At 44.4% G+C, this 20,719-nt stretch overlaps 1 protein-coding gene across 1 annotated transcript; it reads right to left on the bottom strand.

Annotated features, from left to right (window-relative positions):
* Positions 1-17,292: 17,292 nt before the first annotated feature.
* Positions 17,293-20,509, bottom strand: AMIGO1 (adhesion molecule with Ig like domain 1). Its single transcript, XM_030221891.1, has 2 exons — positions 20,378-20,509; positions 17,293-20,123 (listed from the first exon to the last, which is right to left on the bottom strand). Exon 2 carries the CDS (start codon positions 19,362-19,364, stop codon positions 17,898-17,900), a length of 1,467 nt encoding a protein of 488 aa, XP_030077751.1. The 5' UTR covers positions 19,365-20,123; positions 20,378-20,509; the 3' UTR covers positions 17,293-17,897.
* Between the last annotated feature and the right edge of the window lie 210 nt (positions 20,510-20,719).

The following is a 20,719-nucleotide window of genomic DNA, read 5'->3' as shown; positions in this document are numbered from 1 at the left end:
ATGTTCCATCATTGCTTACACCCTGTGCTGTCTATTAAAATGTTTTATTGTGTATAGTGTTGACATTGTAATGTAGTATACTGTGTCATACTTTGTATTTTTGTTTCAATATTTTTACTGCTGTAATTGTCTACTGCTTATGTCTGAGTTATTCTGTACACCGCCGTGAGTGAATTTCTTCAAAAAGGCGGTAAATAAATCCTAATAAACAGTTTCTCTTATTTAGTAACGGTCTTGAATAGGCCTCTGGTGAGCAGGCCAAGTAGTCTGTGGCTGGTGGAGCTGTCCCACCTCAAACACAGCCTGTAAGCTCTCAAGTCTGGCCTCAGCATGTCTTAACCAGGAACAGAGTTGGCTTACCTGAAGCCAGCTAAACTTATTTAGTGACGGCCGAGACTTGGGCTTCAGTTCTTCCTTCCCTGGACCTCCTTAATCTCAGCCTGGCCCGTCCTGGCTTTTAAAGTGGCCCAGGCTATGGGAGTGTCTTTTCTTAAGGGTGAGGGGCAGTGTTCTATTAAGCCCCCTCACATCCTCTTTTATAGGTGCAAAGCATTGATCTGAGGCAGTGGCGTAGCCCACTTTGGGCTCAGGCCCACCCAGTAGCAGCACACCTATGAAGTGTCTGGCAGGGATCCCCAAGCCCCACCAGCTGAAAATTCCTGTCCTTCCTGCATACCAGCCTTCCCTCTGATGTATTCCCGCCTATGCGGAAACAGGAAGTTGCATCAGAGGGAAGGCTGTGGGGCCAACACGAGCAGTGTGTATTAGTTGCTGCTCGCTGCCAGTGAAAATCTGTTTAAAAGGTATGGGGGAGGGGGATGTTTGAGAGACCATATGGCATGCAGGCGAGACAGGGAGAGACCAAATCACTTGTGGGACAGGACGGAGTTCTTCTGCCCACCCATCTTGGGCCCAGGCCCACCCAAAATTGAGTGTCTGGCTACGCCCCTGATCTGAGGTGGTGCTTTCTTCTTTCCTGATCATATCTGCTGCTCCATTCTATTCTAATTTTCCTTAGTACACTGTCTTGCTCAGGAAAGCTGGTATATTAAATTCTATAAACTTTAAACTATTTCAGTTTTTGTGTTTGATTTCTTGTGATTATATGCATGTACTTTGGTTTTGTCTTTTTAAAATTTGTCTTTCCTAAGTCCTGGTGAGGCAGTGCAAGTTCTCTTGATTATATTATTTGAAAAGAAATATAAGGAATGATATTAGTGGCAAGGTTTTGATAACATACAGTTTACCATAACTATGTTGTACACACTTATCAGTGGTGGTGCGGCGTGTATGTGTTATGCAGTGTGTTTCTTCTAGCAAAAGAGGTGCCGGTACTCAAATGCCAGGCCACCCTTCAGGGGTGGGGTGATCACTGAGGGGCTCACCCACAATAGCCAGGACTCCTGCAACCAGTCGCAGAATCTATGACAAGGCCGAATTGGTGTGTAGAGCCTGAGCTCTTTCATTAAAACTTGGGGACCATGTGTCAATTTTAGCACACAATGGAAAAGGTGCCGGTACTCAGTACCCCCTCAAAAAAAGCCTTGGTGTTATGTATACTAACGACACGCTGTATGTTGTGTGTGCACACTTGTTGCTGTTCAGTGTCTGTGATTTTTGCATGTTCATTTTTTGGGTGATGTGTGAGGGGTATGATGTGTGGTTTCACCATATTTCAACTCAGTGTCTATCCACATAGTTTTGCAGGGATGGGAATACCAATAATACTTACCACACTTTGATATGTTATTAAATAACGGGGGTGAAGTTGTTGGCCAAATACTGTGAATACTCTGTCATATGGAGAAAGTTGTCTAAATGACTTGTTTGCTGTGGGTGCAATATCAGCAATTGGCCACCAGGGGGAGCCCTTCACAGATGTGCTGTTAATGCAAATATTTGATCTGCTCTAACAAAAGGCTTTTCTATTTCTAGTCTGTCATTAAAATTACATTAGTCTTTGCTTGAAATTGATGTTTCAGCTAATGTTCATCTTGCAGGGCAGGCTTAACCATCAGGCAGACTAGGTATTCAGCACAGGCAACAGAGAGCAGCTGCAGCCAAATGAAAATGGGCCCTGATGGTCAGACAAACATACTCATCCACACACTTTCACACACAGAGAGTAGTGGGCAGTTTTCTTACCTCCTATTTAGCTATCAGCTCATTTATACTTTCTTTTTCATGTAGCACATTCTTATTATAGGAGTTATATTCGATTCCCGGCACAGGCAGCTCCTTGTGACTCTGGGCAAGTCACTTAACCCTCCATTGCCCGCCGCATTGAGCCTGCCATGAGTGGGAAAGTGTGGGGTACAAATGTAACAAAAATAAAAAAAATATTGGGAAACTGGTTGTTTGCTTTATCAATATATATGTATATCACAGAGTTTATGCCAATTATGTTTTCCTACGGGATTGTTTTGGGGGACAGGGGACATTGATTTTAGTGTTCCCGACCTTGGTAACCCTGTAAGCAAGACAACCAAGCCAGGAATCCATGTAATCAGGACACCTGGGAGGCCTAGAAAGCATAGTTTGGTCCCTGACTCTGGGATTGGGGGGCATCTGACCCCTAGGATTCCAGCCTATGGGTTGGTGAATTTTTCAATTTCCATTTCATTCTAGTAGACCTAAGTAAAATTTCAGTGTTGAAACCCAGTTATTTAGTGCTAAATTTTACTACTGAATGCACTTCATTACCAGACCATTTTCATGGAAAGAACGTTAAGATTAGAAGTGAGGCACACGTACAACTGGTGATTTCCCTCAGTGCTGGAGAGCTGTGACTTTTGCTAGATCAGTGACTGCCACCACTTTCTCATTTTGGATTTAATTGCTTTCCTTTCCAAGTTTATTTAAGCTTACTAATCCACCAGCCGGGAGTACCATCTAGGCGGCTTACAATATTGTCAAATAGAAAAAAGATAATAGAATGTGAACATAAAATAAACAGAGAGGGAAAGGGGGAGGAAATCCATATGTTCAAGAAAGGGAAGGAACAAACGATAGAGATGTTCTTAGTTGTTCAGCAATAATAACATGACAGAATCTAAAAGAATGCATCTTGGAAAATTGGGAAGGCAGTCTGTTGCCGCAGAGAAGTGGGAAGAAGGTTCCAACGAGGTGGTCCTTAAAAACTGAAAAAAATTGAGGCACGAGTATGTTCATGAAAATCTTTTAGTAAGTCAATTCTGATGCTGGGAACGGAGTATATGGGAGTAAAAGATAGAAAGGTTCCTTTTGAGACTACAGGTTTGAAAACGATAAGAAGCAGCTTATATGTAATTTGATGAGTCACGGGGAGCCTATGAGAGCTCATCAAGAGCGGCGTTATATGGTCACATTTCTTGGCCAAGGCATGTTAAAATTCAGGTACAATAGGGTAGAGTGGTTACATCTAAGTTGCTATCTGAGGCGATGGAATGTAAAGTGACTTCTCAAGATTACAAGGTGTGTCGGTGCGAGTTGCAGAAGCTGAACCCTGGGTTTCATCTCATTAATTAAACTATTGTGTTACTATTATTTACTTATTTCCATAGACTGCCTTTTAATTAAATAGCTCAAAGTGGTTTATAGTATAATAATGATCATGGAATTAAAAAAATGGAGAGGGGGCCACACAAGTGAATAGCACAACTGTTTAAAACCAATGAATGTTGCAAAGTTACCAGTGACAAAGGAGATTATACTTCTTTTTAAATTTGAGTAACATAGTAACATAGTAGATGACGGCAGAAAAAGATGTGCACGGTTCATCCAGTCTGCCCAACAAGACACACATATGTGTATACCTTACCTTGATTTGTACCTGCCTTATTCAGGGCACAGACCGTACAAGTCTGCCCAGCACTATCCCCGCCTCCCAACCACCAGTCCCGCCTCCCATCACCGGCTCTGGCACAGACCGTATAAGTCTGCCCTCCACTATCCTCTTCCCCCCACCTGCTCTGCCACCCAATTTCGGCTAAGCTTCTGAGGATCCATTCCTTCTGCACAGGATTCCTTTATGCATATCCCAAGCATGTTTGAATTCCGTTACCGTTTTCATCTCCACCACCTCCCGCGGGAAGGCATTCCACATGTCCACTGCCCTCTCCGTGAAAAAATACTTCCCGACATCTTTCCTGAGGCTGCCCCCCTTCAACCTCATTTCATGTCCTCTCATTCTACCGCCTTCCCATCTCCAGAAAAGATTTGTTTGCGGATTAATACCTTTCAAATATTTGAACATCTGTATCATATCACCCGTTTAGCCCCCAGGAATGATTTAAAGTCAATTTAATTGATATCAAAGGATTGTCTAAATAGCCATGTTAGGGTCTTTTTGAACTTGTGTAGTGAAACTTGATCCTCAATTTCTGGAGAAGAGAGTCCCACAATGTACCTGCAACGGTATTAAAAACAGTTGTGCTTGAGGAATGAAGCCAAGGTCAGGAATGACAAGTAAGTTAGCTTGAGAGAAGGGAAGGGGTTGAATCTGTTGGTAGGGGAATAAGTGCTGAGATTTTAAATTGAATCTGAGCTAAAACTGGTCACCAGTGCTGTTCCTTCAACAGAGGTTCACATCCTCACATATCTTGGCATCAGGCTGCAAACATTTTAATTGATTTTAATGGGAAGGGGGATGGGATTTGCTATACTGCCTTTCTATGGTTACAATCAAAGCAGTTTACATATTAAATATAGATACTTATTTTGTACCTGGAGCAATGGAGCGTTAAGTGAATTAAACCCAGTTTCCCCTGATTCTCAGGCCAGCACACTAACCATTGGGCTACTCCTCCACCTGAGAAGTGAGGGGTTAATCAGTTCAAGTAATAACCAGGGCATGAGAAAGTATTTTCTTCACTCTCATACAAAGGAATTGCCTCAGGTCTAATTTTTCTCAAGAAAGAAAATGAATTCTTACTATCTAAGAAATGTAGGGACTGAAAGAAAGTTTAGAGTCCCAGACCACTCCCAGAGACATGATGGTATCTTTAACAGAAATTGGATAATGTGGATCTGGTGGAGGAAAGATGATGTTCTGAGTGCTTCTCATTTCTTAGGTGGCTTTACAGAACATAAGTTATTTTTAAACCAATCACTTTATTCAGTCAGCCTGAAACACAAATCCAAGTGTCATGTGCACTCACCAACATTGTCAACATAGAAATGTGCAAGGTAAACCAAGAGCCTGAGTTAAAAGTGCTGAGGGGGTTAGAAAAATACAGGTGCCAGAACTGATCCCTGTGGAACCCCAAATGAAAGCGGATAGACAGAAGACAAATAATCATTCACATTTACTTGAAAAATATGACTGGAACCACTTGAGCACAACCCCTGTTTTTTTCATGAGGAGGAGAGAAAGATCAATCACGGGAAATGCAGCCTTAAGTCAAATGGAATAGGAAAATCGCTACAACTTCCTGTGTACGGTACAATCTCATCAAGCTTCTTGACGAACAATCTTTCCATGCTATGACCACTCCACAATCCAGATTGTCTTGGAGGAAAAGCATTAGAAGAACAACTTGCCTTTTCAAGTACATATACAAAATGAAACACAGAGCTATAAAACAGAAGTAGGTTTATTTGTTTCTCTGCCCTGCGTACAGACTACCATACAAATATATCCAGGGTTTAATATGTAGACAAAAAGGAAGTGGAGCTGGGGAGGAAGCGGGCAGGCTAGGGGTAGGTGAATCTGGAGAAAAGGAGCTGGATTAGGGAGCAAAGTGACTGTTCTCTACTCTTCTTCAGGTTCACTCCTCTCCTCCTGTACTCTGCTGCTCTGGAGACTGAAAAGTGGCGGAACTAGGTTCCAGGCAGTGTCCCCCCCCCCCCCCCCCCCCAGAAATTAAGCCTTGTAATACATCAAACGTCTGGGATCTTTTCTCTAAAAAACATGAATAAAATAATAGTTTCAGTCCTGAATTTGTGACAGATGTAGGTATACACGGTAATGGGGGGGGGACCCCAAGATTTTGGCATCTAACTTTCTTTTTTATTTTCCAAATTTCTGTACCGCTTAAAACAAAGCGGTTTACAAAAAAATAAAACTAAAGACAATACAAGTTAAAAACATTAATACAAGCAAACAAAATAGGCAGGAAGTGCTAAATCTGCTAACATTACAGAAATCTGGCTCAAAGCTGTACCAAAATAAATGTCAAGCAACATTGCATAATGGACCACAAGAACTCACTGCTTGCTTACTTTTTGTACCATGCAAAAGTGATGTCAATGTGATGTCATTGTTTACACTAACTACAAAATTGGGGTTGACTGATGAAGACAGCATTGTCAAGTTTTAGAATATAATAGCCATACAGGGTCAGACCAGTGGTCCATCCAGCCCAGTATCCTGCTTACAACAATGGCCAATCCAGGTCATAAGTACCTGGCTGAAACCCAATTAGTAGCAACATTCCATGGTACCAATCCCGGAATAAGCAGTGGCTTCCCTCATGCCCATCTCAATAACACACTATGGACTTTTCCACCCAGAACTTCTCCAAACCTTTTTTAAACCTAGATACGCTAACCACTGTTACCACATCCTCCAGCAATGAGTTCCTGAGCTTAACTATTCATTGAGTGAAAAATTATTTCCTCATTTGTTTTAAAAGTATTTTCATGTAATTTCATTTAGTGTCCTCTGGTCTTGTTTTTGTAACAGACTAAACATTACAGTGCAAAACAATTCATTGCTAAATTTCCCACAAAGAATTGGATATTGGGGCTTAAATAAGGTTCTGGAAAAGATTAACGAAACTGGTACAACAGAATGTCAGAAGATTAGTGACTGCATGGGATGAACTTGATCAATGTGTGACTGCTCGGGAGAACATTTTGAACACATTCCATGACTGAAATTAACCTTATGGTTCCTTGTGACCCTAGACAAGTCACTTAACCCTCCATTGTACCTCCAGGTACAAAAAAAATTAGATTATTTATTTCTAGTGGACCTTACAAAGTACTTGCGTATAATTAACGTAAACCACGTTGGTTGTAGTACATCAAATCCATGACTCTTTACCCTTATTTTGAAGGAGTAGCTCAGTGTCTGTTACTAATTGAAAAAGCTCACATGTCTAGCACATATTTAGCAAAACCTTATGTTCATTCAAATATCTGAGTGCAGTATTTATGGCAGCTGGAACCTGGGGGACTCCTTGCCCTTACCTCGTTTTCAACACATTTCTGCATGTTTGCTGAACATCTGACTTTGAGGCAAAGTAACTCTTGTTTCTATTCACCATGTGTAGAGTAAACAACATCACACTGATACCACTTTTGCAAACTTGAAAAAGTAAGTTCTGATAGGCAATTATGTAAAGTGCTGGTACAAACTACCCAAATTTGCTTAAATTATACTGTTAAACCACTAATTCAGATGACAAAATCTAGGAGTTCCCTTCTTTCCATCACTGTATCTTTCTATTTGTCTATAGACAGTATATGATGGTTGCTTGTAAGGTGCAGGATAGGATGTGTGACAGAGGAGAGACAGTGAACCGAGCAGTATTGGGGGGGGGTCCTTCATTTTCACTCACCACGTCCCTCTCTCTCTGTTTTTTGTTCATGACATGGGGACACAAGGGGCCGGGTATCTTCCCCACCTCCCCATTCACAAACCTTGCAAAGCCTGTGAATGTCTTGTCTGTGGTTTCTCCCTCTCTGGACCTGCCACGTGTTTGTCTTTCATCCTATATAGAAAATTATGTTCCATAAGACGCACCTGAACTTAAGCGCCTAAAGCATGTGTATAATTGTAGAATAATAAGCACCTGTGCGTGTGATCGGCAGTTACACATATAAGCATTAGGGTGTATCCTATAAAACGTGCACATCTACATGACCTGGGCATCTGACCTAGTGATAATGTGTGTAGGTTTGAGTTGATATAAGTGGCCACTCCTATATTTTGGTGCACCAGTATTGCCGTGCACCTTTAGCGGTTGTACAGTTAGCACTACGGGTGGCTTTTTGGTTGCACCTAATTTATGACACCAATATATAGAAATGCCACTATGGAGGGTAATTGCAGCACATTTTCTATAAAAATCTCGTTTTACTCGTGGAAAAGGGCTCTTATATCTGCCTATTTGGCCATGAGCTTTTGTAAGAGTGCACCTGACAAGGCAGCTCAGGTGTTCCGGGGTACAGTTTGGGCAGAGCCAGGGGTGAGTGTAGTGATTTGCATCTCTTTGTATAAAATATCTGTAGCGGCTTCAATTTCTCCATTACTGATGCTCACAGTAAATGCAAATAGCCACAATTTGGGACCTTTCACAAAAGAGGGTCAATTAGAAGAATTGCATCCCGCTGCAGTTTGCGAGAGAGACTCCACCACCTTAGATGGATTTTTATAAGATGCCCGAATTATGACTGCATATGAAAGATGCACAAATGAATACTAGGCAGTGTTGCAGACCAATGTTTCCTCTAAGGAGTGGCCTTCTGTTTATGCTGTCAAATTTCTCCCTTTAGCATATGTGCCTTTCATCTACAGCCCTTAAAGGATGCCCTCTTCCTGCAGTTCAGCATTTGTTGAAGGAGCCCAGGACATCTTTCTCTCTCCCTCTCTCTGTTCTGCCTTTGGTACACTTTAAAGCTTTTCTCTTGGCATTGTATTTCTTTTTCTAGAATAGACATTTTAAAAGGGGAATGAGAGATAGACAGACAAATAGATATGATGGTTGTGATGAAGAAGGAGAATCTTTTAGAATATTTAGGGGGGATATTCGGTGGCAGTGGTCACTGCCGGCTGAATAGTGCTCAGATCTACATCTGGGTATCAACATTGAACATCCAATTAGTGGTCTGCCTGGTGACCCACTTACCATCGCTATTCAACAGTGGTATCTGGTAGCTACTAAGGAAGGTATTTTTCTGACTGGTTAATCCAGGTACTGCCACTGAGTATCTGCCCATAACCGGATAGTGCCATGGTGGTCTTCACAGATTTTCAGTGGCGCTGTCTGGTTATCCAGGAATCTCTCAGCCAGCAGCAGATACCCAGTTTTCCTGCTGAATATCGGGATGCTTTTTATTAATCTGGACTGGAACTTGTGTTTCGTCTCTGGAGTCTAAAAACCCTTGACTCTTTCACATTGATGCCATGGTTTCTGTCCATGAATCTCTAGGGTCCTTTGTAGATTTGTTTGGGCTTTGTCCTTGGTCATTCCTATATGCATTTGTATAGTGTCACATACACAGATTGTTTTCATGCTCAAATGTAAAGAGGTGCACATGTATGTAGCCATGTGAACATTAGTACTGTCACACGTTGATCTTTATACTGCAGTAATGAATATGTACTAGTGGGTTATGCATTCATTGTGGGTATCCTAAATCCAGATTAGTCAGCTGTGTCCCAAGACTTGGGTTGAAACCCTCTGCTCTATGCTATCGCCCATTAAAATCAGCCTCAGGGATGAGTTCATAAACTACCAGAGATCGCAGAAAGAGGAAGACATGCAACAATATTTGAAAAATCTAAGAGAAGCTGGGAAGGTAGTCAGTACAGTAAAGATGCAAATGGAAGAAAAGAATAACCAAATGGTAAAAGGTGGGGACAAGACTTTGTAGATATGTTAAGTGAGACTCATTCCCCCAATATTCAAAACATTTAACCAGCCAGGAACGGCACCTAGCCAGTTAAATGGTAGTTAATCGGCTATCTGGAATACTCAGCAGGTGATAGCTCGTTATCCCCCGCTGAATATTCCCGATTAGCACCTATTTCTTGTAATAATCTGGCTATTGTAAGCGGCCACATTGGGCCAATTAAATAGCTGGTTTAAAGTTATCCAGCTATCTTCTAATATCAACATAGCTGGTTAACTTTAAACTGGCTAAAAATAAACCAGAAATGGCCTGGCATTAAATATCCAGGTTGACCGCCAACTTAGAGTTAGCTGGGTTCCCTCCCGCGGTCTGAGTATCAGCCCTATTGTGAGCTGCAAGAGGAAGAAAAATAGTGGATTTGCTTAACCAAATGTTTGTTTGGTGTTCATACAAATAGGAATGGAAGTGAAGTAAATCTGAACTGATTTTCAGCAGACTGTGTTCATAAAGCATTAGATAAACTAAAAGAAGACACCGTGATGAGGTCGGATGGGATATGTCTGATGGCATTGAAGGAACTTACAGAAGTACTGGTAGCTTTGCTGTCTGACCTTTTCGATGCTGCTTTGGTCCTGGAGAGCTTGAGACAGTTGGATGTGGTTCCTGATCACAAAAGCAGAATCAAGGAGGAGGTTGGGAACCTCTGTGGTAAGTAAATTAATGAAATTGTTGCTAAAACAGAGGTTTGCTTTTTTTTATTTTGGAATCCAGTGGCTTATAGGATCGACATAGTTTGTTCGATTTCTTTGGGTGAGCAGAGAGTTGGATGGCGAGAGAGGCTAGATGTGGTGAACTTAGATTTCAGCAAAGCCTTTGACGTGGTTCTGCACAAGCAACTTAGAAATAACCTGAGCATCATTCTTATGAGCCCTAAACCAGCAACAAAGTCTTGTGGTAAGTGAAGGTCACACTGAGGATAGCGGTGTTACTAATAGTTTGCCACTGGGCTTGGTCCTTTGGTTCTTGTCAGCATACTTATAAGCAATATTAGAAAAAGGAAGATTCGAATGACACAAGGAAGGATCCACTGAATGGTTTTAATGCAAAAAAAATGCAGTCACACGTTTGCACTGCAAATCCCCAAGGGGTGAAGTACTTCTGTGCATGAAAGAGGGGCAGACTTGGGTGATTTATCTGATGATCTTTAAGTGATCAAACTGATAGATAAAGCAATGACAATAGCCAGAAGGATGCTTGGGTGCATAGCGAGAGGAACGGCCAGTAGGAAAAAGAAGGTGATGATGCCCCTGAATGAGATTCTGGTGCAACCTCATGTATATACAATTCTGGAGACCAAACCTTCAAAAAGATATAAACAGGATGGAGTCGGTCCAGAGGGCAGCTACTAAAATAGTCAGTAGTCTTCATCATAAAGCGTATGGAGACGGACTTAAAGATCTCAACATGTGTACTTTGGAAGAAAGTAGGTAGAGTTTAAATACCTTAGAGACATAAATATATAGAAGAAAAGTCTTTTTCAATTGAAAGGAAGCTGCGGAATGAAGGGACATAGGATGAAAGTGAGAGGGGACAGACTCAGGAGTAATCTAAGGAAATCTTTCTTTAAAGAAAGGGTGGTGGATGCTCGGAACAGTCTCCCAACGGAGGGGGTGGAGATGAGAACAGTATTTGAATTGAAGAACCTGAGGGACAAGGACAGAGGAAGTCTAAGAGGGAAAGATACTAGATGGAGAGCTCTCAGCAGTTGGGGTGGAGGGCACTTTGAACCGGCCAGATGATTGTTGATTCTTTTTTTACTTCTCCAGTCATTTCTTAAGATGGATTTGCAGAAGGGCTAATGCTGTTTATCCCTGTGAAAATTCTGGATAGAGATCTTCAAATACTTCAAGGGTATAAATAATTAAAGAAACAAACCTTTGGTAGTTCACATAGAATAAAGGATCCCGATAGGAGGCTTAGAGGGGGCAGTGCAAATATTTCTCTTAGAAAATGAAGTGGCTGATGCTGAAATCCAATATAGCAATGGATTCAGGAATTCTTGGATAAACATGTAGTTGGACGGAAGTTAAAGTAAGGCAGAAGATCCAGTGGGAAAGTAAACTGGGCAGGCGAGATAGGCCTAATGAGCTTTACCTAGCTTCGGACTGTACAATATGCATGCACTGATTTTCTCATATATGCCCACATAACCACTCACTGGTACACATCTGTACACAGATGCTTTCATGTGCATGCAACTTCTGTCTAAGAGAACTTTCCAAAGCCACTCATTTACTCAGCTAAATTGGTCTGTGTGAAACCTGCACTTTTCCTGGCTTTGTGTATACTTGTAGTTGAGTGAAGAGGCATTCCAAGGGAAGTATTAGGTTATGGCCTTTCCAATAGCCTGCATGCCATTTTAACCCATTGGTGCAAGTACCAACCTGTGACCGAATGAGGGACCACGTGCATGACAGTTTCTTGACAGATTATTAGCAAGGTGTTTTGCTGTTGCCTTCCTCAGTCATCTTTACTCCTTGGCTAAGGCCACGTACTTTTTACTGACTGAGGCCATTTGTTTACCTGACAGAAATCCCAATGAGGGATTCAAACTCAGGTTGTGAGCACAGTAGGCAAACGATGTACTGATTGCACATGAGTCCATCAACACCAGCTGCAAAATGACAGCAACAGCTTTTGAATTTCCTCTGTCCAATGCTAATTGCCAAAAAACGGAAGCGGCTAAAATTAAAACATCATTTATCTAGCTATAAGATTTGAGATTAAATATTTTTTCACCTTTTCCTGCTTGTCAAAGAACAGTTTGAAAGGGTGACAGATATGGAGCACGGGAACTTTGAGAAAATATTCCCAGTTTAGAGCTAATCTTCCAATTTCTGGTACCTCCTCAGCACCCTGTGTCCTCTCTGTCCTGTCACACAGACCTGAGTGAGGAAGAGGCTGCAGTCCAGGCTGTACTTGTAGCTGCAGTGACTGGGGAGGGAGGCAGGCAGGTAAACGGCTGAGCTCTTGTAGACAAACAGAAGGTTTCTGGAGAAACCCTTCTCCGCAGAGTCTTCTGCCCAGTTGGCTTATGCGTTTTAAATTAGAAAATAAATCGATGCATAGCCCTTACTGCAGTGAGAGATGCCTCACCTTCCTTCTAATAGAAAATATGCTTTAAGTACACATGGGGAATTACTGCTGCCAACTTGTAACCCCAACATTCAGCTCCAGTGCATTATAATGGGGCAGTTACAGCAGAAAATCATTCTGCAATGAAAGAGAGCAGGAGACATCTTCCTCCATCTGGCACATGCCTTCGTTCCCACTATAATCTTCTCCTGAAAGACTCTTCTAGACTCCCCAGTTTAGCAAACTGACCCTTATATGGGAATGGGACTTGATATACCGCCTTTTTGTGATTTTTGCAACTACATTCAAAGCGGTTTAACATAGTATATACAGGTACTTATTTGCATCTGGGGCAATGGAGGGTTAAGTGACTTGCTCAGCGTCACAAGGAGCTGCAGTGGGAATTGAACCCAGTTCCCCAGGATCAAAGTCCGCTGCACTAACCACTAGGCTACTCCTCCACTAGCAACATTTCATGTAGAAGCCTGTTCTTGCAGATCAGCAATGCAGCCGCGCAGGCTTCTGTTTCTGTGAGTCTGACGTCCTGCACGTACGTGCAGGTCATCAGACTCACAGAAACAGAAGCCTGCGCGGCCACGTTGCTGATCTGCAAGGGCAGGCTTCTACATGGACTGTTGCTAGTGGAATAGCAACATTCCATGTAGAATGTCAAATAGTAGCAAAAGAACCTCAAATAGTAGCAACATTCCATGTAGAATCTCAAGTAGTAGCAACAAAATCTCAGATAGTAGCAACATTCCATGTAGAATGTCAAATAGTAGCAAAAGAACCTCAAATAGTAGCAACATTCCATGTAGAATCTCAAGTAGTAGCAACAAAATCTCAGATAGTAGCAACATCCCATGTAGAATGTCAAATAGTAGCAAAAGAACCTCAAATAGTAGCAACATTCCATGAAGAATGTCAAATAGTAGCAACAAAATCTCAGATAGTAGCAACATCCCATGTAGAATGTCAAATAGTAGCAAAAGAACCTCAAATAGTAGCAACATTCCATGTAGAATCTTAAATAGTAGCAACAAAATCTCAGATAGTAGCAACATTCTATGTAGAATCTCAAATAGTGAAAGGGAAATGGGACTTGATGTACTGCCTTTCTATGGTTTTTGCAACTACATTCAAAGCACTTTACATAGTATATACAGATACTTATTTGTATCTGAGGCAATAGAGGGTTAAGTGACTTGCTCACTACTACTACTACTACTACTATTTAGCATTTCTATAGCGCTACAAAGCATACGCAGCGCTGCACAAACATAGAAGAAAGACAGTCCCTGCTCAAAGAGCTTACAATCTAATAGACAAAAAATAAATAAAGCAAGCAAATCAAATCAATTAATGTGAACGGGAAGGAAGAGAGGAGGGTAGGTGGAGGCGAGTGGTTACAAGTGGTTACGAGTCAAAAGCAATGTTAAAGAGGTGGGCTTTCAGTCTAGATTTAAAGGTGGCCAAGGATGGGGCAAGACGTAGGGGCTCAGGAAGTTTATTCCAGGCGTAGGGTGCAGCGAGACAGAAGGCGCGAAGTCTGGAGTTGGCAGTAGTGGAGAAGGGAACAGATAAGAAGGATTTATCCATGGAGCGGAGTGCACGGGAAGGGGTGTAGGGATGGATGAGTGTGGAGAGATACTGGGGAGCAGCAGAGTGAGTACATTTATAGGTTAGTAGAAGAAGTTTGAACAGGATGCGAAAACGGATAGGGAGCCAGTGAAGGGTCTTGAGGAGAGGAGTCACAAGGAGCAGCAGTGGGAATCAACCCAGTTCCCCAGGATCAAAGTCCACTGCACTAACCACTAGGCTACTCCTCCACGTCTGTAGAAACAGGTGAATAGCGTACTTACTGTGCTTATTGCCTTGCCAGTCCTTGACTTGGGATGTGCAGAACCCTGAAACCATGGGCATAAATCCAGCCACTAAGGGCCGCTTTCTCCCTCCCAGAGACTGTCAATGCTGTATGCACAGTAACCCCAATTCCTGCCAATTTGGGGAGCAGAAAAGGACTGAACTGGGACCATGCTACCTTGCCAAGCCACCGGGGTAGAGTTAGGAGAAATGTTAGAAAATGGTTCTTCATCAGAAAGGTGTTAGATGCTTGGACAAGCCTCTTGGTTGAGGAGACAGGAAGTGTCTTAGGCAGTAATAGAATTCAAGGAAGCCTGCGATGAGCACAGAGGATCCATAAGCAGGTAAGATAAAGCCTAGGATCAGGACCGGTGGAAGCGCTAGGCAGCTGCCTAGAGCTTCATTGTTTGGGGGGCTGCAGCAGCCCACTGCTTCTACCAGCCTTGCTTCATACATAGCCTGCACTCACTGACTGCTGAGCCAAGCCAAACAATGTACAAACAGCAACAGACCCCGTTCCTAGTTTCCCCCAACATGTAAAGCTAGCCCAGAGGTGAGAAAAGCTATGGCCATCAAAGGTTTCTCCCCTCCCAAGCTATCCTTCTGTCATCTTCCAGAGGGAGCAGAATGAGAGAGTCAGGCCTTCAGTGACGGTGCAACAGATGATCCAACTCCTCAGTGGACCTGGCACTGCATGCTGATTCAGTGCTTGACATTTGTTTGATGTAAGCTAAGCAAAGAGCAGCTGAATTGCTGGTGTGGACTTTTACCTGAGGCAATTCAGAGCCAATGAGTAGCCAGTGTAGACAGAGCTGCATAGATTTTGCTGCTAGGCCTGGCCTGAGAGGGGGAAGGGAGGCCAGAAGGGAAAAGTTTGTCTGGGTGGGGGGGAATAAAGGGTAATGCCTGATGATCAGATGCAAACGCAGGCACAAGAGACCATTAGCGCCAGACTGGTGACCGCAATTGCCTACAGCCTAGGATCAGAGTGAGCGCGTGAAACAATGCACTTGCCGGTTCTGATCGCAAATTGCATGCAGACGAGGGTCTCCCGCATTCCTCCCTTAATGATCATTGGGCAGCACGCCCTACGCCAGCTTGCGGTTGGCATTAGGGTTTGCTAGCGAGGGAGGAATGGGGGACACCCACTGAAGAGGTTTGACAGGTCCGGGACTTTCTAAGCCCGCCCCCCCACCCCCCAAACACAAAAGAACCCTGGTGGTATAGTGGGACAGCTACTCCCCCCCCCCCCCCCCAAAAAAAAAAGCACTGAAAAAATGGCCTGGTGGTTTAGTGGGACCACTAGCCCTCCCTCCCTCCGCCCCACCCAGAACCCTCCCCCCCATGGCCTACCTTGTCCCTCCCTCTTCGGGCACCGCCATTTTGAGAAGGCGCCTGAAAAGGAGGGAGTGAGTACTAGTCCTTCCCTCCTCCAACTGCGGATAACGTAGGTTCTGGAGGGGGGGGGGTGCCGGGTGGGACGGAAGAAGGGAGGGAGCGCTAGCAGTCCCACTAGGTCTTTTTTATCAATGTTGGGGGAGGGGGAGTAGTGGTCCCACTGGACCACCAGGGTTCTTTAGTTTGCAGGCTTGGGGGGGGGGGGGGGGCTTAGGTTTGACAGGTCTGGGAGAAGTCCCGGACCTTTCAAACCTCTTTAGTGGCTCACTCCCATTCCTCCCTCGCTGGCAACTCCTAACACCAGCTCCAAGTTGGCATAGGGTGTGCAGCGGGAGCAGCACCCTTGTTTGGCACGCTGCCTGCTGATCATTAGGGAGAAATGCGGGAGGTCCACTGGACCTCTAGTCCTTGTGTTGGGGGGGGGGGGGGGGGGCGAGCTTAGGCTTTACAGGTCCAGCAGAAAATCCCAGACCTGTCAAAGCTCTTCTACTGTTTGACAAGTCAAAGAACTTCTGCAGGAGGATTGTACCTTGGGTGCAGAAGTAACCCCATGATCAGAACTAATAGTGGGCATAAATTTGCATAGGGCAGTTCCAATGCTATTTTTAGAGCGTGGGAGGCTTGTGGGACTTTTGATCATCAGGGATCCTTAGCCTTGAGGGGAGTGAGGGGTAAAGTCTGGGATAAGCACAGAAGACCCTTAGCTATGTGGACTGAGGGGTAAAGCCAGAGAATCCTTAGGGATGAGGATAAAGCCTGGGATCAGGGAAGCTCTGTAGGGTTGTACCAGATTGAGTGGTTTAGACAAGTGGTTGTTGCTTGTTCTTTGTTTCTTGGTATCTGCTGACATTTAATGTGTTGCTGTGAATGAGAGACTGCAGGAGTGAAGGCTACAATTGATGTTGATTTAGGCTCTAGAAGCCTCCAATAATGTGAACGTGAGAGCTGAGCTCCTGCTCAGGTTCAGAGCAACGGTTTGCCCTTCAAGAAGCAGTTTGCAGACTGCCTGGCCTGGTGCAAAGTGAGCAGGTACGTCTTTTTCCTGTGGAGTTTGTGCTAAATTGAAAGGGAAGCTGCACCTTCTTTAATTGTAAGCCAGATTTGGGCTGAAAACACTGTGGATAGGAGAATGGCAAGGACAAATGAAACTCAGGTATACATATAAAGTATCACATATCAAGTAAAATGAGTTTATCTTGTTGGGCAGACTGGATGGACCGTACAGGTCTTTATCTGCCGTCACTTACTATGTTACTATGTATGTGAAAGTTCAGTGATATTCCTCCTCCCCCCCCCCCCCCCCCCCCATACATGCTGTGGAGTGAAGGAGGGACATGGCTGGCATCATTTCTACAATCTGATCATTGCACTTGGTCTGGGCTGCAAGCATTTACTTTCCTTGTGAAAAGTACCCGTACACACTTATACCTCTTTCACTATGAGCTCTTTCTTTTATGCACATATGCAAAGCCAACTTATAAACAGTATGCAGATCAATTTACACACATACATTCTGGGCTGCTTGTGTGTGTAAAACAGTGTTTTTACCTGGAGAAATGCCTTTTCAATTACCCCCTAAACTCTCAGTGCACAGAATGCAGGACAGGCTTTATCCTGCACTCTTCTGACCCAGAAATCGGATTCAAACAGGTAATTTTATCACAGTGATCTAGTGTGCAACATCACAGTGAGCTAGTGTGTGACAGGAGCGGGGTAGCACTTCTTTTCTGCGCTAAGCTTATGGCTGCATGAAGTTTCTCATAGCTCATGCTTAGGTGGCTGCTATGATGCAGAGCTGCAGTTCAAGGAACTGAGTGGGAGATGATCAGTCTGAAACTATCACTTATCTGCTCTCTCCCTCTCCCCAGTGCCTCTTGATGCAGTGCATGAACTACTGGACCTTGAAGTTAGCTTGATCCGTTAACTCTTGGTTAATAGTTTCACACCATAATGGGAGTGTCTGAGAAAACAGAGCTAGCTGAGCCTGGGTCAGACATTTTCCTAGTGTCCTGTGGCTCTTGACCATTCAATTTGAGTTTGCTAATCTGGCCTTGCAGATTGGCGGAAGCTTCAATGAACGCCACATGTGTGTTCAGGGCTACTTTATCACTGGTTGTGTCATGGTTGGACGTGGTGCTCAGCACAGAAGAGTGTATGCTATCCCCGTTCTCATTCCTCTGCTTTTCGTCAGTCCGGCACCAGCAGCGGCATGGTGTCAGGTACAGATAGATAAGCACTAAGATAACACTGGCAATGCAGCCCACCAGAGTGGTGTAGGCTGTGTTTAAAGTGTCATGTTGAGTTGCATTATATACCATCAGTGTCACATACAAGGTCTCATTGAACACGGTGCTTGTGGCATGACAGGTATAGATCCCCCTGTCCTCGGCTTTGATGGGGCGAATTTGCAGACTGCCATTACTGAGCACAGTCAGGGTTTGGTTGCTGCTCTTTGACTCGGGTGATATCAGGTCATTGTTGGGAGTGACCCATTCCTGGGCCATCCCTCTCTGCTTGGTGTCACAGTCCATGGTGACGGTCTTTCCTACATAGGCTTCTATAGCAGACTCCTTAATTTCACTGCAGTTCATGATAAGTAACAGGCTAAAAACATTGACTGTTTCCTTTTGATAGGCCACTAGGGTGCAGTTAAGTTCCTCTCGGAAATCCACCACAGATGCAAAGTGTCGGATATGCCAGTGGGTGAAGAGGCCATACAACTCGCAGTCACACGTTAGGGGGTTACTGTGTAGGTACAGACCATTTTTGACCCAGGCTGGCAGGCCGTTGAGATCTCGGATGGGTAGAGTCTTGATTTTGTTGGAGGAAAGGTCCAGCAAAAGCAACTCTGGAAGCCTTGAACTCTCTTTGACCAGCTGCAGGGGGAAACGTGAGATCTGATTTTGACTCAGGTACAATTTCTGCAGGTTCTGCATGTCATCGAAGGCAGTACGATCAATCTGCCCAATAGCATTGTTATACAGAAGCAGCACCTCCAACTCCTTCAGCTTGCTGAAGAGATTCTCACCCAGGGCTTTTATCTCATTGGAGGACAGATCGAGGTACTTCAGGTGTGGCACCAGTGCGAAGGCGTCTGTAGAAATGAAGATCAGCTTGTTGTGGTTGAGCAGTAGGGACTGGAGACGCTTCAGGGGGACAGGGGCCCACTCCGCCCGCAGACGTTTCAGACTGTTGTGGCTGAGGTCTAGACTGACGGTGTAATGGGGGAAGCCAGTAGGGATGTGCAGCAAGTCTTTCTTGGAGCAACTGACGATGTTGCTGGCACATGTGCAAGTCAGATGGCAGTTCAGCGCTGAGCAGCTCACACAAATGAGTCCAGAGCACAGCAAGTAAAAGACGTGTGTCCAGAGGTTGTCGGACATTGTTGCCAAGGTGCAGTGAAGCATTGAGGCATCAGAAAACCACACTGTAAGCCAGGACTGGGGAATTCCGACATGAATGTTTGTGGATGACGGGGAAGACTTAGCTCACACAAGAATGGTACCAGCGGCCATGCAGTTCTTGGGTTGCCAGTGCTGGATGTGTTAATCCTCACAATCAAGCAGTGTATCTTCTCTACACCAAGAAAGACCTTGGGCACTGGAAACGGAATAGCTTTGCACTTTATCCCCTTCTCCCCACAGAGAGCTAAGAAGCAACTTCCACCCACACAAATGTGTGCCTTTTACAGCTGCTTTCTAACCTATGATGTTCAGCCCATCTTTAAGACTTTAGTTGCTGTTCTCTCCCTGAGCAAAAAACTCTGTTTGGGCTCCTTGCTTTCTTTTGGATCACAGCTGATTAATGCCAGCCTTTAATGAGCAGGTATGAAAAGCCTCGGCCTACACAAGTAGCAGCTTATAATTGTCTTGATAAGCCCACAGAAGATGAAGGGGGGGGGGGTTGATATGTCTTCAGTAAAATGACAAGACTCTCCGGGCTGAGAGCACTGCGCTCTGCTCTTTGCATGTGAAGCACGTACTGCTTTTGAGCGAGTACCTTTGGTTAAGAGGCTTCACTTCACTTTTTTTATTTGCTAGCATGGTGAATAAGAGAGCAGAGTCCCTTTCCTTCATCGGATCCCAGATTCTAGTAAAATGCAGCCTCTCAGATGCGGTTGCCCTGTGCAGGGAGAGAGCGAGAGCCACTGGAGCAGAAACGATAACCTAGAAGCAAAACAACATGCAGTAAAGTGTACACGGTGTGTGTCTGTGCATACTTTTTGCACACTGTGCTGTCTGTGTGTATCTGTGTAGCTGATGCAGCTGTGTGACGCCTGCTCTAGTCTGCTGCTGCTTCTTTCTCTGTAATGTAATTGTGCATTCAAGCAGCAAGTGCTCCTTCCTCCGTGGCTACTGGGCACTTTCACTAGGCTTTCGCAGTCCCCCATGACACAGCAGTCGAGGGCTTGTGATCTCACCTGCTCTAGTGTCCTCCGCCGAGGTCAGACGAGACGAAGCGGGCGGCTGAGCTCCACCGAGTGCAAAGCAGTCGGACTCGGTCTGTCCCCGGGGATGGCTGCAGCAGGTCACAGTCAGCCGCCCTCCCTCTGCCTGCTCTCTCTGCTGATGGCTTCTGCTGCCTTTGCCTCGGTCACTGTTATTGGGAAGGGGGAGGCGCTCTTGCAAGATGAGCCAGGACAGAGCTGCTTGTGATTGGCTGCAGCTCTGTCACATTAGCCTGTTAACGTTCTGCTGCCTTTTAACCTGCGCCTTGCCGGCTTTGTCTCTGCCGGTTACGGTTACATTGTTGCAGTGACTGG

The sequence above is a fragment of the Microcaecilia unicolor genome, chromosome 12 (genome assembly GCF_901765095.1).
Source record: "Microcaecilia unicolor chromosome 12, aMicUni1.1, whole genome shotgun sequence".
NCBI classification, from domain to species: Eukaryota; Metazoa; Chordata; class Amphibia; order Gymnophiona; family Siphonopidae; genus Microcaecilia; species Microcaecilia unicolor.
The sequence above is the reverse complement of the archived record's forward strand: the minus strand, read 5'-3'. Positions and strand labels throughout refer to the sequence as shown.